This window comes from Anoplolepis gracilipes, chromosome 8 (genome assembly GCF_047496725.1).
Source record: "Anoplolepis gracilipes chromosome 8, ASM4749672v1, whole genome shotgun sequence".
Taxonomy (NCBI): Eukaryota; Metazoa; Arthropoda; class Insecta; order Hymenoptera; family Formicidae; genus Anoplolepis; species Anoplolepis gracilipes.
The window spans coordinates 1890883-1904547 of NC_132977.1; the positions used below are offsets into that span (position 1 = coordinate 1890883).

Below are 13665 nucleotides of genomic sequence, written 5' to 3' on the forward strand. Positions count from 1 at the left end.
CATGGGATCTCTCTTTGTTATTTAATAACACATCACAGTTATGTTTTTCAGTTTTTCACGTAAACAAACAAAAATATATTCGCCTTTCTTTATTCTTATCGTGTTTAGCTTCAAAAAAATTCCATCGTATTATTTATTTGTTTGTTTCGCGTTATATGTTACTCTTTCCAGTAAAGAAAGAGAGAGCCGATTTACAACATTAGACAATAATTAGAAAGTAAAGATGCAGTTTTTTTTAGATGAGTTTATAATGCGATATTCAGAAAGAAAAAAAGGAAAAGTTATGAAAGAGAAAAAGATAGATGTGAAAAGAAAAATATGTTTAGATTATTTTTAAGGATTTATTTTGAGGGCTTTAAGGATAAACTTTTTAAGGAGGATTTTAGGTATACAGTTTGAAGCATCGGCTCCTTTACCTTGAAAATATTAATTGTACCAGTTTTTTAGACAAGATTCAGTGATTATAGCATAGTAATTTTTACAATAGACACAAGAATTTCAATGGTTTACTTTGGGTTACTTCCCGACTTCTCTATTCTGAAAAAATTTACAAACAGTGAAAATAAATCTGTAAAAATCAACTCAACATCTCTAACGTTCTAAATTTTCTGTAGTTATCACTTCTTTGAAAGAAAAAACCTTTTTTTTATAAGAACAGTATATAGTATTAAGTCCATTCATTTTTTATTCAGCTTCTTCAATAAGAACTCATTGTCAGCGAAAAGTATAAAGATGAGGTGAGAACAATTATTTCTTTTCTTCGTTAGGGACATGCCTAATCCTTTTATATGGCCGACATGAAAGTTTATTTTTTTTCGGTGGTGAAAGACGCAGTGGGTGGTTATTTGTAGAAAATATCGGCGTGAGAAAGAAGAAACAACAAATGCGGCACGGTTTATAGGAACGGCAACCGTGTTTGCAATCAGCTGCTTTGCGAGCGTCCTGACAGATGTGCATCAAATGTCTCGCAGTCACCGTCGATGATCACCGGGTAGAAACTTTGCGATCCGCGGGAGTCGTTACGATTCTCACGGCTCGCTCGGATCCGCGGCTGCTTGGCGCAACAGTCCGCAAGGTCAGGCCTCGTGGCGGTCCCCGACGATCTTGGCGATGATCGTTGCCGCCGAGATCCGCTCTCGACGATAATACGCGCCGAGTCTCGTCGTCGGTGGACAGGAGTGCCGAGAGACGAGTGCTTATTACGGAGCACCTTTGCGCCCGGACGAGCGGGCCGCCGATCGGCGGCGAATCGAAGATCGGGTCGCCTTTTATTATTGCCGGAGATCAGATTCGCACGACTCGGGTCCGAGTGTCTCGAGACGGAGAACGGTGACTCGCTTCCGCGGGGCAATACTTCGTTATGACAATCGTAAAAATGGATATAACTCGGCGAACGAACAATGAACAAACAGCGTATCTATCTTAAAGAGACCAGACTTTCTCGCTGTCATAAGGAAATGGTCATCGGGAAATTGGAGGCAAGACAATACGTAGCTCGCGATAATAGCTCGTAATCTTTAATACCGTGTACAGTATACGGAGTCGCGCGAGCTATTACGCTTACCGAGCCGTGAATCAGCTGTTTGCATGCGTCGACTGAGGCGGATAGAGATCGGCGTAACAAGCGCGCGGCAACCACTTACGTTGTCAAGTGTAATTGTGAAATTCCCGATTACGCCGAATAATTCTCGCGAAGCGAGATAGATAGCGTTTATTAATCACCTAGGCAAAACCGACAACATTTTATTTATAGAAATATTATATATAGGAAATAAAAATCATCCATCACTATTTGCGTTTTTGTCAACATTTTAATCAAGCTTTTAAATATTTTTAATAATGATTATTTCATTTTCTGTTTGTATAATATTTTCATTTATCGTTTCATTATTTTTCTTTGCATTTTCATTTATTTGTCACGTTACTGTTAATCTACTTTTATCTACTCTGTAACAGACTTCTTACTAATGATTATGTTTTGTAAAAGTATAGGTTTCTTATCTTGATTAGATCTTGCAGTAACAGCATTATTGTTATCTCGCTTTTTGTATTGAATTTCTTCTATTCACTCTATTGAGTTTTAAATTTTTTTATAAACAATACCTTACTTGCTGTTTTAATGTGTTTGCACTCAATAAAGTTATTATTAATGATTGCGCGTAATTTTTTTATCTTGAACATTATTGGTTTATATTGTAAAATAATTATATAAAGTAAATGGACAAAATATTTCTATATCAATTAGTTATATTTTATAATTTGATATCTTTTTTTGATTCATAATATTACGATTATTTATATTACGGCTGTTTTTTTATTTTTTTTTTTTTTTTTTCAGTGGAATCTAATTCGCTAACCTCGTTTGATTTTATCTAACGACATTGTGTGTATCTCGTTGCGACACCTCAACACGACACAATATCATTTAAACATCGCGACTGCATCGACGTGGAACGTATGGGCATCCACCGAATGAGATTTACCTGTTACCGGATGTACTCTATGTCTATTAACACAGGTTGCTGTTGGTCAGGCGTCGGGGCCGTGTTGGTTTATCGTCAAGACGAATACTGTTTATAGTTCTTATCTATGAAGAATTCAAATTTGAAAAGTGGTTAGACAAGTTTTCGACTAAGATTCTCTGACTAAAACTCTCTTAATATCGTTAATGAATAATATACTGCGTAATTTGATTACAATTAAGAAATACTCGGCGACGTTGCTCGTCAAGTTTGTCAGTCGAGCGTCAACCAGCAAACAACGGGACACGGATACAGTTTTTCAACTATTAGAAAAATATTGCAAATCGTAGCAATGGAAGTGGATCACATAAGAAGATGTGCCTTGAATAGGATATACACAGTATCGATCAATACATTGTAAGTGTTTAAAAATAAACTATTGATTGTCGATATAAATCAATTTATAACATTAGAATATCGTAGCGTGGTTTTGTGCTGCGCGTGTAACACGGCGGGAAGTAAGCGTGCAAACGCAAATAAATGAAAAAATACAAACGCGGAATTGCGTGGTGCGTACAAGCATAGGTCTGTAAGAATATACCGGCGACAGAAACGGCGGCATCCGCGAATGACAAGTGTCAACGACTGTTGGGTGTAGGTCAGGAGAGAGAGACTCCGTTGATCAAACAACGTAGATGTCTCTTCCATTAGTTGAGATTTACTTTCCCATTTAGCGACAGTCCGTCACGTATGAAAGTCGTCGGAGATGGGCACAGTTGTGCCCTCGGGCCGCGATACAAGCATCTAGGTCACCGCTATTGTCCCATATATTCGTGATCTTCTGACATTTGTTAAAAAAAGGAAAAATAAATAAATTAAAAGCCGAAGGATTATTAGAAAGACAGACGACGTCGCGACGAGTTCGAAAAAGGAGAAACGATAAAAGTAAAAAAAAAAAAAAAATAAAATAAAAACGAACAAGGAACATTACGGAGTAGGAGTCGATTGTCTCTGTTTCGGAACGCGGCATCGCTTCGCTGGCCTACACAAATGCACGTTATGCAAGGAATCGTGGCGAGGAATAAAAGCGACGAGGTGTGAAAACGAGACCGCGGAGCCGCGGTCCGTTTTCTGGACGATCGGCCAAAGAAGGCGAAAGGAGCTGGCTCGGCGGAACGGATGCGAGAAAGAGAGACAGAAAAACACGACTGAGGGAAAAAAAAAAGCAAGCGCAAGAGTTTTCCGCTCGTTGAACGTAACACGCACCGCTTTGCCACGATCCAGCGATTCGCGCGCGCGCGCGTGCACGCTGCACTGCAAAGCGGCGCATTATGCAACGCGCCTCTTCTCTTACTCAATCGCGCGCTCGATCGGTGTAGGCGCACGATAAAGATTGCATCGCCGACTTGTCAAACGTACGTGTATCTTCGATCGGTCCACTTTCCGTTTCCGTTGCGTAGGAAGTGATTCGTTAGAGAAACATCGCATTATCGTTTTACGATATTGCAACAAACTTATATTAGTCAGCTTCGTATAATTTTGGTATCTAATAATCTATTTGTTTCTAATATCTTCTAACGACATACATTCATATAATTCAAATATTCAGAAAATTTTTAACATGAAAAATAACATAGAATCTGAAGAAAAGCGTAGAAATAATGATTAAATAAATTGTTTAGCGTATAGAGTCAAATTGATTGAATAAATTTGTGTTACGGATCTCTATTTCACTTATTATTTTAGGGGGCACTGTCTATGTATATGTTATTATTACATAAAAATAGTACACTATATCTAATAGAGAGAATTCACTTTAAAATATTGTATAATTTCGTGTATTAACTGATTTCGAAATTAACTGATAAAATTTTAATTATCGCGTACATTGCCTATACTGTTAGCAAGAAACGTTTGATATTTTATATGAAAACAAATTTTTATATCTGAAACTTGAAAAACCAAACGAGAAATAACACGCATACAAGACGTACTCATAACTTGTTTTTATGATCTTGTGTGTATTGTGCATGTATTATTTCTGTTTACATTACAACTGCGAACTGCGTATGAATTAATATACATGTCGTAAAAAATGCTAACGCACATGTTATCTCAGAAATTGAAACAAAGAACAATTTTAATTTCTTATTATAATAGATAGATTTTGCGTTTAGAAAAATATCTCCTCTTACAAAAAGATCAATCCTTTTAATTATATTTAACAGTTTGTGTATTGTTTATAACACTGTTTTATTAAATATGATAGATAATAAAGGATTGATTTTTCTAAGCGCAATATCTAAAAAAATTAAAATTTTTCTTTTACTTCAATCTCTGAGATAATATGTGTGTTAACATATTTATGAAACATACAATTCATATACAGGTGGTTAATGCGACTAGAAATCGATTACAGTACAACTATTGTTTTTTCTTGCAGATGAACCAGCAGTGCAAGGTATGCGGCGAACCAGCGGCTGGCTTCCACTTTGGTGCATTCACCTGCGAGGGCTGCAAGGTAAATCTTGCCGTTTAATATCGAAATCTTTCTTTGTCTCTTCTTTTCAACTTCAAAATATTACTACGTTGAAAATGATCATTAAAAACATCATTGATTAACATAAGTTCTCTGTCTTCGCTTATATTTAATAACTCGCAACATCTTGCGCTATGATTTTTTTCGGTAAAAGATTATTTAAAGTCTAACCTGTGTTTTGAAATATTGAGACATAAATGAAACAAAAGGATAAAATTTAAATAATTAGATAAATTAAAAGAATGGCGTAATGACGTAAAACCGAGTTAAAAATTATTTCTTCACATAATGTGATCAGAGAGATACCGTCACCGCAAGCAGAGACTCGCGTTCCGGAGAATCGCTCTACCGAGAGACAAGGAACATAAAGGAAATCGATCTAGCCGTCAAAAAAGCGCGGCACGTCTGTGACCGAGGGAAGAGAACCTCGCTCCTGATCAATCGGTCTAATAGCCAAGTTTTCCTCGATGGCTCGTTCGCACTTTTTCTCGGTCGGCAGCGACACGCTGCGCCGAGCGGGGCGACGCTCTTTCCCGTGGTTTCGCAAAGACCCACAACAGGTCGGCAAGCGAGCGGTCGCTTTCACGAGCGGCTCCGTACCCGAGGTTAAACGTTCGGTCAGGCATGCGTGTCAACCTAGTACCTAGCTCGTAGGTAGGGAGTAGGGGAGGATCCGAAAACGGCAAGCATACGTGCGCGATTCGATTCGATTCGATTCGATTCGATTCGATTCGATTCGATTAAAAAGCGACGAACACGAACGCCGATCTCCGCGTGGCATCAGCGTCAGACCGCTCGCTCGAGAAGCGTGAAGCGAAAAAAAACGAGACCAGTAGCGGCGGGTGAGGGATTTCGCAGAGGAGGGAGAGCTGACATGCTACGATGGGCCTGAAAACGAAAATAACGAAACGAAACAATGTCGTGCTGACGTAACCGTGAACTAGGGCGGAAACAATTGTGGCGGGCAAGTGCGAAGCACCGGAAGCGGCGTCTCGAGGCGGCACGAGTGATCGGAACGAGGAAGGGGAAGGAGGGCCTCACGCGTGCGTCCGCTGGAGAATCCTTTCTCTTCTTTTTTTCTCGTTCAAAAATCTCTTGATGAAATATAATTAAACTCTTTCGCGCGTTGAATTACAGACGTGTCATGGCAAAGCATTTCGAAAAGACGTGCGAAAAATAAGGATAGAATTAAAAGAAAATAAAAAAAAAAAGTTTATTTCAAAGAATAATAAACTTTTGCTTGTTAGCCACAATCGTATAATTTTCAAAGTATATTCAATGTTTAACGATGAGAATTGCGAGATAACACGCGACAATTCAAATTTTTAATGATTTCTCTCACGCGAATATATTTAAACAAACTTCTCAAAGACTCAATAATAATCGTCCAAAGCTAGTGCTACGAAACGAGCGTGTCGTGGCTTTCAAGTAGGGCCGTTTGCATAACTTGAGCGTGCACAACAAATGAAGGGGGCGTGCGGCCGGGAAGAGGGGGCACGTAATAACGGTAGCATTTTCTCAATTGTGTCATCGCTTCTGAAGCGTCGCGCGTTCCTTTTCTTACTCGCGTAAGCGACGTCGGCAAGGCAAGAAGGTGGAGGACACAAACGACGACGACGACGACGACGACGACGACGACGACGTCGACGGCGAAAATAAGTGGAACGCGATGCCGGCCCATAGGTCTCGGCAATACGCGCATCGGGACCACCAGGCCGCAGGAAAAGCTCGTTTCCAGAACAAACGAACCAGAAACGATTAATAATATAGCGTGTGTACGGGGTACGGGCAGAAAAAGCGAAAGTGGACAACGCGGCCACGCGGGCGTCCCTTTAAACGCTCGACGATTCGCGATGTGACAGTCTATTGTGCGTCGAGCGACATATTAATCGCGACGATTGAGAAATTCTAACTGTCAATCCAACCGAAACTGTTGTCTCGCAACGATCCGGTTGTAAAACAAGCAACATTTCTCAATAACGATATACGTTTCAAATTATTGTAAAACAATTATTTAAGACTCTATAAAAATAATTCATTAATAAACTTCTCTTTTCTACGTACGATAAACTTTGACAAAATTTTGTAAAATTTACTTTAAGATAATAAAATTAGGTCCATTTATATTGTATTTCGGTGAAAATGTATATTATATTATATTATGGAAAACGGTGATAATTTTATACATGTTTTGTCTCTCACACGAAAAAAAAGGAAAAGAGAAAGAGAGATATATTAGATGCATTGTTGCTCGCGACACGAAAGCAAGGAGCACAGTGTCGGAATCACGTGGAATTGCACCATTTGGGCAATTAGCACGAGAACAACAGGCCGCACGCGCCTCCGACCGTCGACCTCACCGCACCCCGTACCTCCCCTGGCACTCGCACGCCATGAATGAGACAACGAGAGCGTACGGTTACACGCTAACAACTCCGATGTTACGTACCTGTTACAAGTGTTACAATGCCGTTGCAGTATCATACCGCCGCGCCGGTTTCCAAGCCTTTCGTCTCTCTCGTCACCGGCGCCGTCTTCGCTGAAACGTGGCTCACATGATGATTCCACGATACCGATTCAACAACGAATCGATAGCTGATCTTGTCTTCCATAGAAACGTCCCAAATGTATCTGTAAAAAATATATAATTGCAAAAATTAAAACAAATGTATGTTTTTTATATATAATAATGTGGCGGTTAATTTAGCTTATTGTCAGTTGATACATATAATTTTTTTAATAAGACATATCTCGTTACTACCAAAAAATTGCCAATGAAATACGTCTCAAGCTTTCTTTTTATATTTCACGTAAATAATAATTTATTGTAATTAAAATTTGATCTCTTACAAGGAATTAAAAATTCTTAAACTTTTCATGTAACATTATATTCTTCCTTGGAAAATGATTTGATCGCACGTTAATCGGCTTAAATCATACTATTGATGCTAATTGATTAATGATTTTTGTTGCAGTCATTCTTTGGGCGCTCATACAATAACCTGAACAGCATCGCCGAATGCAAGAATGGCGGCGAATGCGTGATAAACAAGAAAAATCGCACCGCCTGCAAAGCCTGCCGCTTAAGAAAATGTCTCCACGTCGGCATGTCCAAGTCCGGTTCACGGTACGGCCGCAGATCAAACTGGTTCAAAATTCATTGTCTTTTACAGCAACAACAGCAACAACAAATAGAACAACAACAACAACAGCAACATCATTACCAGCCGGCTATTCTCGGTCGGCAGCAGCTACCGCATCAGCTCTCGCAGCAGCAGCCTACGAGCTCTCCTATTCACGGTAGCCAACGCAAAGACGAAAATATGATGCTAAGTCTAGACGACTACAAAAATTCAAACTCACCCAGCATCAGCTCGCCTGAGTCTCACAATAGCGACAGCTCCGTCGAGGTGTCCGAGAAGAGAGCGGTTTTCATCGGACATCCCAATTTCCGACCGCTGCACCCGCCACTGCAGTTACAGCAGCCTGTGGCTGATTTGTCCGTCTTGAGCAAGGAAATGATGGGCCTACCACTGGGCTTTCCACTCGGCAATATGTCGCTGCTGCCATCGGCTTTTCTGCAACCGCCTCATCTTAGCATGTTTTCGCCCTACGCTCACATCTACGCGACGCATCACGGTGCGTCTCATCCCCTCGTGACAAACCACCCGTCCAGCATGTTACGACACTCGCCGGTGACGACGAATGACGAGAACGACAGTCCTGCGACGTCCACCATGACATCGACGACGGCGACGATCGGATCAAGAGTCTCGACGTCATCCATTAACGAGAATGATTTTTGCGAGAGGAACAATAATAATGATCGATTCTGCCTAGATACGGTTCTGAAAAGCGAACGAACGTTATCGGAGAGATCGCTGACGCCGAAAGAAACGCGAACTTCCGAGGACGAATCATTCGAGTGCAGTTCGGAACGAGAAGACGCCTGCCCGCCGCAGGATAATCCGATGGATCTTTCCATGAAAACCATCGCGATACCTGTGAACAATCATTTGCAAGACGACGAAGTAGAAAGCGCCAGCGACACAGAGAGTTCGTCAGCGAAGAAACCGATAGATTTAACGACGAGATCCTAAAGTCTAGAAGAAACTTTAATTAGAAAAAATGAGAGCAATTAAAATATCGGGAAATAAAGACATTTATTTTATGTCTTTATTTCGCTACTCTAGGGATGAGATCCAACAAAAAGAAAATATCGAAATATTTTCGTTGTAATTTAAAAGTGAAAAAATATCTAGAGTCGAAATTTTGCTCATATTTTCCTTAATCTTTTCACGTTTATTCTAAAAGATTTCGATAGGTTTAATTTATACATAAGTCGAGCTCTTATTTTGTGCTTTAATTAGGGTAAGCAAACAGTTTCCCACTTAAAAAGTTTAAAAGAAAAGTCTTCGACAAAATTCTATATAAGTTAAATAATTTCAAAAAAGATAATCTGAATGTTTCAAATATCAAAAAGTTGGATTGAAAATTAGGTAAAAAGAGAAGGAAATTTTGGAATTTTTGACTCAAGTGAAGAAAAAATTTTATACAATCATTCGAGATAATCAATTTTATTGTAAAAATTTTTCTTCGGATATTTTTTTTATTGTTAAAAGCAATGGAAAATATTCCATGTTTCTGGTGAATCACTCTCTATATATGCTCTACATAAATGTAAGTTTCTTATTTTATGAGTATTTTATTGTTCATGAGAAAAAAGTCTAATCGCCATAAACAATTTTCCAAAAAAATGAGTTTGAAGTTGTAGAGCATTAATGACACAAAGGGTCTGCGAAGGAATTTACAGATTTTTAACGTTCTTATCGATAAAAACTAGATTAAAAAAGTAATGAAAGAAAGCAAAGATATTTATTTGATATTTTTTGTGTCTCGTTCGTTATAAGACGTTCCTCTATATGTGAGTGATTTTGTTCGTCGCGCTATTTTATTATTCGTGTACAAGAAATCTAATCGCCATTGACAATTCTTCAAGAAAGTAAAATTTGAGTCGTTTGAGTTTAAAAAATAAAATACATAAACAGCTGTGTGATATATATTTAAACAAGTACATTTAAAAATTATATATATTTAATATCTTTTATTTAATTATTTTATTTAATTGACGTATAGTTGAATGATAAAACTATTTTAATGCAATTACGTATGCAAGAAAAATTTGGCTAAGCTGGTTCGTGTAGCAAAAATAAACACAAATATATCTATTATAATCTATCTAAAAGCATGCTTATGCCTCATCAAATTCAAAATTATTTTTATATATGAAAGAATATGTTAAGGTATACACTATATATCAATGTATATTGTATATGTTTCATCATCTTTTATACACCATCTTATATACATGTATATATACATATATTTATGTCGCGTTTTTTTTTTTGGAAAAAAGTTAATTTATATAAAAAATATCTGCGACATAAGTAAAATAAATATTACTAAACATTATGTATATATATATAAATATCATGTTCGCTCTTAATATACCAACACAAATAACATAAATAATAATATATGTATATATATATATATATATATATATATATAATATATGTATGTATCAATATATTAATACATATATGCATTTTAGAGTTTAAGATTGTGCATATATGTGCATAAAATAGATTTTAAATTTCTTGTTACATTTATATATAGATATTATAACATATACAAACTAGATATGTCATACTTCTCTTAAAGGTACAAATGTAAAGTATGTTTTAACAATAAGCATCTCTCGAGAGCGGCGTCGGTGATTAGTATTAGACATAATGGCCATAATATTGTCACGGTTATTTGCAGTTAAAAAGATAGATTTGATAAACTGACAATTACTAAGATTTCATCCAAATGTTTGCATTATGAGAAGTTATTTATCATACGAATGAGCAGCAGTACTTTCAAGTACACATATGCACTGTTTTTGAGACACAAAATATAGACGATAAGTATAATTTACAAATTTAAAATGCTGCAAAAAAAAAAAAATATATATATATATATATATATATATATATATATATATATATAGATGTATATAGATATAATATATAGAGCATTAATCTCTTTTTTATTATTCTAGAATATGTTTTTATTTTTTATCTTTTGTACTTTTTATATTTTATTATTCTCGAGATAAAAGTTCTTTAATTTTTGACATATAACAAAAAAGATTATTTAAGTAGATCTCTTTCCGCATTCTATAAAAATAAAATCGAGATATAAAAATTATAAGAGTATGCATTAAATGACGCTTTATAAGAATCTATATAAGAAAATATCTTCTTAATTTTTCAGAATTAGAATTGAAAAACTGCTCATAATGTAAACACAAGGTAATTGACAAAAAAAAGCAACGCGCATGTGTAATACGCATATGCTGCCACGTAAATGACAAGATTCGTTTCGCATCCCTTAATTACTCTCTTGCAAACTCCCGTGGGTTCTTCCTTACTCGCGCACCCTTACTCGTGAACGAGCCTAAGTAAATGCGAGACACGCGCGCTCTATTCGCACAAGTAAGTCTTGTAGAGAAAAAAAATTACGACGGCCGACATCTCAATTCTAACATAAACGAGCCGTCGATCGATGGTCACTTACGCAACAGCCAATCGACTTTAACGAGATTCCGCCGTTTTAATTAACGAGCGCACGCGTTCGCTCGCTTCTTCATCCGCGGTAATCACGCGAGACGAAGACGAACGACGGAGGATAGGAACGTCGCCCGATAAATACGTCGTTGTAGCGCATACGTTCGCGCATGCACGTGTTCGCGCGTACACTCACATGTATGTACATCGGTGGCCGTTTTATCTTACAAATGCTAACCGATGTCGTTTCCGTCGTGGCCTTCTCGTCTTCTTGTGATATATCCGGAAGCAAAGAAAGAACGTTCACGAGAAGAAAACCTCGGAGATATCGACATTTTTCATTTTTTATTAATATTTTTTTAACATAATGACACTATGACGCAAAACAAGTTATGATAATTTTTTTTAAAGATGAAATTTTTTCTTTCTAATCGGTATTAAAATATTTGAATGTAAATATATAAAACATGCATGAAAATTTTTATAACACTCTTAGCTTTTTAATCTTTAATTTTGCCTTTTAACTTTGAATTTGAATTGCAGAAATGCACAGTACATATTATGCATTTTATTATTATTATCAACATCCGTACTTAAGAATTCTGTCTCTCTGAATAAATTCGGAAGGAATCGTCGTAAACGCCGAGAATTTCGAGTAGATACTCTCCACTGCGCGTCCAAATTCTTACACAAGTGTCACGGACGATACTTTTACCGTCGTTTTTTTCCGGTAGCGTAACTGCGAACACAACTTCGCTTTTAACGAAGACGGAATCACGACGCGATTTGTAGACCGGTAGTGTCTTCCTGGAATTTAAGGCAGGCTACATGGAAGACACATAAATAGTTTCGCGATCCGATAGAAGAAATCGTCTGTCAAGTCGTGTACCTTGGCTAAATGTCTGACGATCGCTTTGAGATTTTCATCGGAGAAAATAGATGAAAGAACCTGGTGACGATTGTATGATGATTGATGATCGATAGTTATGTAACATTAAAAATCAAAGTTTTATCATATTTTATATAAACTAGACATTGAGGATGTAAATGTAAATATATAAAAGTTCTCGTCCTCCAATTGTTTCTAGCTAGTCGTTAGCTTAATAAAAACATCTGATATTAATTATCTTATATGATAATTATGCGGTTGCCACCCTCTTGAATTTGCTTGAAGACTTCAGGAATAAAGTCTCTTGTTTAAGTAGAAAATCTCCAGGTTATATGAAGCGAATAATCATTATTTCTCTTATTTAAAAAAAAATTAATTAAGAATATTATTAAATATAATAAGAACATTATTTTAAAGAATTTTATGTTGTAATGCCGGGATTACGATGAACTTAACGTAACGGGACGCGACGGAACGTAAAGGAATGTAAAACTTAAAATATAGTGTATTAAATGAAGCTGATTACGATCGTCTTTACGTAACGTAACGTAAAGTATTAAAACTTAACGCGACGTCAAAGCTTGCCAATGTCAAGCTTTGACGTCGCGCGTTCCGTGACGACTTGACACTTTCGACTCTTGCGCGCGCTGCACTCGAGAAATATTTTACATTGAAAATTTTGTTAAAATTAAAAAAATTTATTGAAAATAAATAAGGTATTTTATTGGATAATTAATTAATAATTATTATTTAATTAGTATTATTTAATAATAATTTTTAAATTAATTAATTGAAATCTAATAGTATCAACTTTTATTGTTCTTGTCTCAATTCTTTTAAATGTTCCTTAAAAAAAAAATATTATAAAAAAAATATTGTAAATATTTATCAAATCACTTTTCACTTTTTTATACGGCATGTTACGACGCTCGTAATTTCACAAATATTTTCAACCGATATGTAAACGTCACATCACTTCACGTTCCGTCGCGTCCCGTTACGTTAAGTTCATCGTAATCCCGGCATAAGTATTGTTGTTGCGTTCATATATTTTATTTTGTAAATAATGTGTGATCCTTAATAATATGTATATAAATATATAAATATATTCATATATATATATATATATATATATATATATATATACATACATATAGAATA

The 13665-nt window shown here is 36.5% G+C and overlaps 1 protein-coding gene across 6 annotated transcripts in view; it reads left to right on the plus strand.

Annotated features, from left to right (window-relative positions):
- LOC140668556 (knirps-related protein) overlaps positions 1-12863 on the plus strand; it is a 123331-nt gene extending 110468 nt beyond the window's left edge. For 2 of the 6 annotated variants that reach the window (XM_072897687.1, XM_072897685.1), the window contains 3 exons: positions 2339-2879; positions 4906-4983; positions 7977-12863. In XM_072897687.1, the coding sequence (XP_072753788.1) occupies positions 4906-4983; positions 7977-9101 (1203 nt within the window). In that variant the 5' untranslated portion in view covers positions 2339-2879 and the 3' untranslated portion in view covers positions 9102-12863. Of the gene's footprint in view, positions 1-718; positions 738-2338; positions 2880-4905; positions 4984-7976 lie in introns of those variants that run through there. The other 4 variants (XM_072897690.1, XM_072897689.1, XM_072897686.1 and 1 more) reach the window with 3 other exon arrangements.
- The last annotated feature ends 802 nt before the right edge of the window (positions 12864-13665 follow it).